Source organism: Priapulus caudatus, unplaced genomic scaffold, assembly GCF_000485595.1.
Source record: "Priapulus caudatus unplaced genomic scaffold, Priapulus_caudatus-5.0.1 Scaffold1923, whole genome shotgun sequence".
NCBI lineage: Eukaryota > Metazoa > Priapulida > Priapulimorpha > Priapulimorphida > Priapulidae > Priapulus > Priapulus caudatus.
Genome location: NW_014578984.1, coordinates 34218 through 38935, shown reverse-complemented (window position 1 = coordinate 38935; position 4718 = coordinate 34218). Strand labels below are relative to the sequence as shown.

The 4718-nt window shown below is 45.0% G+C and overlaps 1 protein-coding gene across 1 annotated transcript in view; it reads left to right on the top strand.

Moving 5' to 3' along the window:
* Positions 1–4718, top strand: part of LOC106817915 (lambda-crystallin-like) — a 15713-nt gene that overhangs the window by 7828 nt on the left and 3167 nt on the right. The window contains exon 5 of the mRNA XM_014822627.1: positions 3173–3188. Coding sequence (XP_014678113.1) covers positions 3173–3188 — 16 coding nt within the window. The remainder of the gene's footprint in view (positions 1–3172; positions 3189–4718) is intronic.

The following is a 4718-nucleotide window of genomic DNA, read 5'->3' as shown; positions in this document are numbered from 1 at the left end:
CGGTGACGTGCATCCACTTTCAAAGCCCGTCACCGTCGTTGCCTTGCATTGGATGCGAGTGCTGAGTGTTGGCGGACATTGACAAGGTGATGTGGGCGGTCTCGGACCGCGATATGCTTCTCCGGTCCTCTAGGACGGCCCCCTGAACGCAGACGTAGATAGTTTTGCATAAATTAACGTAATCTTCACACGCGGTCATTACAAATAATCTAATACCATGAACGTAGACGGGTATAAGTCGTTTGCATTTAATTTCAGTAATCTTCACAGCCGCCACATACAAATAATTTAATACCTGAAGCGTAGCGGTAAGATCGGTTTGCATAAATTCATGTACCTTCACAGCGGTACATACAAATAATCTAATACGCTGAACGTAGACGGTAAGATAGTTTGCATAAATTCAGTAACCTTCACAGCGGTCCACATACAAATAGATTTAATACCTGAACGTTAGACGGTATAAGATCGTTTGCATAAATTCACGTAATCTTCACAGCGGTCACATACAAATAATTTATACCTGACCGTAGACGGAAGATAGTTTGCATAAATTCACGCTACCTTCACAGCGGTCACATACAATAATTTAAATACTGAACGTAGGCGGTAGATCGTTTGATATAAATTCATGTAACCTTCACCAGCGGTCACATACAAATAATCTAATACTGAACGTAGACGGTTAAGATCGATTTGGCATAATTAACGTAACCTTCACAGCGGTCACATACAAAAATAATTTAATTACCTGAGTGACGGGTAAGATAAGTTTGCATAAATTCAACGTAACCTTCACAGCGGTTCACATACAATATTAATACCATGAACGTAGGCAGGTAAGATCGCTTTGCATAAATTCATGTAGACCTTCGCGCCCAGCGCTACATACAAATAATCTAATACCTGGAACGTAGACGGTAAGATCGTTTGCATAATTCATGTACCTTCCAGCGGTCACATACAAATAATCTAATTACGCTGAACGTAGACGGTAAGTTGTTGCGTAAATTTCACGTAATCTTCGCAGCGCGTCACCATACAAATAATCTAATACCTGAACGTAGACGCGTCAGATAGTTTGCATAAATTCACGGCTAATCTTCACAGCGGTCACATACAATAATCTTAATACCTGAACGTGACGGTAAAGATCGTTTGCGTAAATTCACGTAACCTTCACAGCGGTCACATACAAATATTTGAATACTTGTAAACGTAGACGGGTAAAATCTTTGCGCATTAAATTCACGAAACCTTCAAAAGCGGTCCCAATACAAAATAATCTAATACCTGACGTAGACGGTTGAAGATTCGTTCGCATAATTGCACGTTGACCATTCACGCAGCGCGTCACATACACACTGGCGTAGCTTTAAGGGGGCACAAGGGGGCCATGGGCCCCCCCTGTTGATCGGCGAGCCAAAAAAAAACCAAAAAACTCCTGAGTCCACTTCACATAACTTACCCTACCTCCTACCCTGCGGAATGCACAAAAAATACATTATCAATGAAAATGGAAATTGGTGCAAACAAAAAGGCATAAATACACAGCAACACCCACCACTGCCAGATGAAAGACCATGCACATGATGCACTCAAATTACCCCTTTACCCTGCAAAATTTGCATAACTCACCTATTAATTTCTATGTATCCCATACCGTCCAAAACAGCGGCAAACAGCAAGTATTGATCACAGGTGCGTGTTACACTTAGGGGGGGGGGCTAGGGGGTCGGACCCCTCCCTCTGCTCACGCAGAAAACGCATCTAAGGGGAGTCTAATTTCAAAAAATTCTGGCGGGGCGCGGGGGGGGGCGCGGGCGGCGGGGGGCGGGGGGGGGGCGCGGCGGGGCGGGGCGGGGGGCGGCGGGCGGGGGGGGCCGGGTGGGGAGGGGGGGGGCAGCGAGGCGCCCCTCAAGACCACCCCTTCGCATAGCTGCCCAAGTTTTGGGTTACGGTTAGACCCCCACCCCCCTGGTACAATACTGTACACGCCCTGTGATCACATACTACATCGTGAATTATTAAATTCATTAGCACACTATAATCAATATCGTTATATATGACCATATAGTCGAAGCACAATTTGGTGGCAGATTCGACATCCTTCCCTTTGTGGGTTGAAATTGGGTTTCTTTGTTTTTTCTAGAAACATACGCATTGCGCGCAACGATTTTTGATATTATTACACGAGTAACATTACGTTCTTTGCGAGCCATTACAATTACAAGCAGACTCTTGTAACTTGCCAGTTGCAGTTCGTGCAGGGCCTCCGGCAGGGCCCTGAAAGAGGATGGTCATATACCACTGTTACCTACACCTAAGAATGAAAATTCTGAAATTTGCGCAAAAATGCCAATTTTGATGGCACATTATTTTTCAAAAATTACTCTACTGTGGGGAAGGGACACTCCTCCCCGTTGAGAGAAATTAGCTTCATCACTGTCTTTGGTCGCTTAACTCTTATTCTTTCCTCACTGAAAAACACGGGCTTCGTTCACCATTTTCACTGGTCTAGCTAAGGGTCCCCAACTGTCGTGTGTAACCTCAGAGCCTTCCCTGGCGCCACGGCCAGGGCCATCGTCCCACGTTGATCGGATCGGAGTGGAAAAATAAAAAGCTTGAGGAGGGGTTATAAGGGGATTAGCATTATGCCACTTCTCATATAAGTTACCCTAATACTGAATTTTAGTGTTGCAGAAATGCCCTTTTCATGCACGAATTTCAAAAAATCTCCCCTACCGTGGTTAGGGGGATACCCCTCCCAGACCCTTCGCCCCCTTGTCGCTTCGCTCCCTCGCCTTGGCCCCCCCTGTTTCAATTGCTGGTACGCCACTGCACCATACAAATAATTTAATACTGACGTAGACGGTAGATCTTTGCATAAATAACGTAACCATTCACCAAGTTGGTTCATTATAACAAATTTAATACCTGAACGTAAACGGTAAGATCGTTTGCATTAAATTAACAGTAAACCGCTTCACAGCGGTCACATACAAATAATTTTATACCTGAACGTAGGCACGGTCAGACGTTCGATTAAATTCACGTAACCTTCACAGCGGTCACATACAATATAATTTAATACCTGGAACCGTAAGACGGTAAGATCGTTTGCATAAATTCACGTAACAACCTTCACAGCGGTCACATACAAATAATTTAATACCTGAACGTAGACGGTCAGATAGTTCGCATAAATTAACGTAACCTTCAAACAAAGTTAACAAAAGTGTCTAACAGTTAAAGTGAGGTTAAGCCCGGCGCACATTGTGACAATGTGCGCCAGGCTTTACTGATACGAATAATCGGGGGCGGTTATCAGCAGTTAATTATACCCCCCCAGAGATGCCAACACATATTTGAAACAATCTGTAGTTTCTGGTCATCAAATTAGTACGTGACCCGTGTTTGCTAGGGGTGTCCGGCATGCCCCCCGGAAAAATGTTTGATTCTGAGATGCAATTTCCTGCATTCTGAGGAATCCTGGAGGAATTCCTGCTTTTTTTCTATCACAGTGAAATTCGTAGTTTGATACAAACTGGTCGTAGTGGTGCAAAAGGAACAGAAATTCGTATAAAATACGGATAAATCAAGGTGGTTGGCATCTCTTCCCCCCGCAAACGAAGTTTTGGGGGTATATAGGAGGTGATCTCACAATCGGTCGGTCTGGCGGTCGGCCAGTTTGTGGCAAAAAGTTTGTGCCGCGAACTACTTCCACAGTTTCTAAGGAATTCCAATCAAGCCTCATACACATGATCACCACGAAGTGTAGATGTGTGCGACATATTTTGTGTGTGCGTTAGTCAAGGCGTAGCAATAGAAACCGTATCGCATCGTTGATTATACCACTCCCTGCCGTTGCAAAAGGTTCATGGCGCAAACTCTTTTCACAGTTTTCAAGGGATTCCAATGAAACTTCATACACTTGATCATCACGAAGTGTAGATGTGTGCGTCAGTTAAGCCGTTGCCATGGAAACCGTGTCCGATAATTATTTTTTTTTGTAATTATATCATGTCTTTTTGAGCAAAAAGTCTCGTAAATATTCCTTTAACCTAAATTCTGGTAATGATTACCCTTACTCCTGCACCTTCGTACCGCCATTTTTCATTTGTATATCTTTTTAAGTAGATGCGTTCTCTTGTTTAGGCATGGTCGACTACATGCGCCGATATGGAGCCGGCCTGGAGCGTGTGAGCGCCACCATGGGACCGACGCCGGCGTACACAGCACCACCGCCATCTCTTGAGCAGATTAACAAACAACTGCAGGAGATGACGCCGTGTGGAGAGATGGGGGCAAGGCGGCTGTGGCGGGACAAGATGCTGTCAGCTTTAACCAAGCTCAAGCGCGACATGGAGACGGAGTAACGATGCAGCAACAGTAGTTACTCGCTTGTCTGCCAAGACGTGCGTAGTCAGCGAATATCTACGCTCACTACTCGGTTCTGTCTCTCTCTCTCTCACTCCCTCTCGCTTTTTTCTCGCCTTTTCTCTCTCTCTCTCTTTCTCTCTCACTCTCTCGCTTGCATTTTAAATCTCTCTCCCTCCCTCCCTCCTCTCTCTCTCTCTCCCTCCTCTCTCTCTCTCTCTCTCTCTCTCTCTCTCTTTCTCTTACTCTCTATCTCTCACTAGAATTTTAAATCTCGCTTTCTCGCTCACTCGCTCACTCATTCGCTCTTTATATCTCTCCCTCTCTCTCGCTCATTC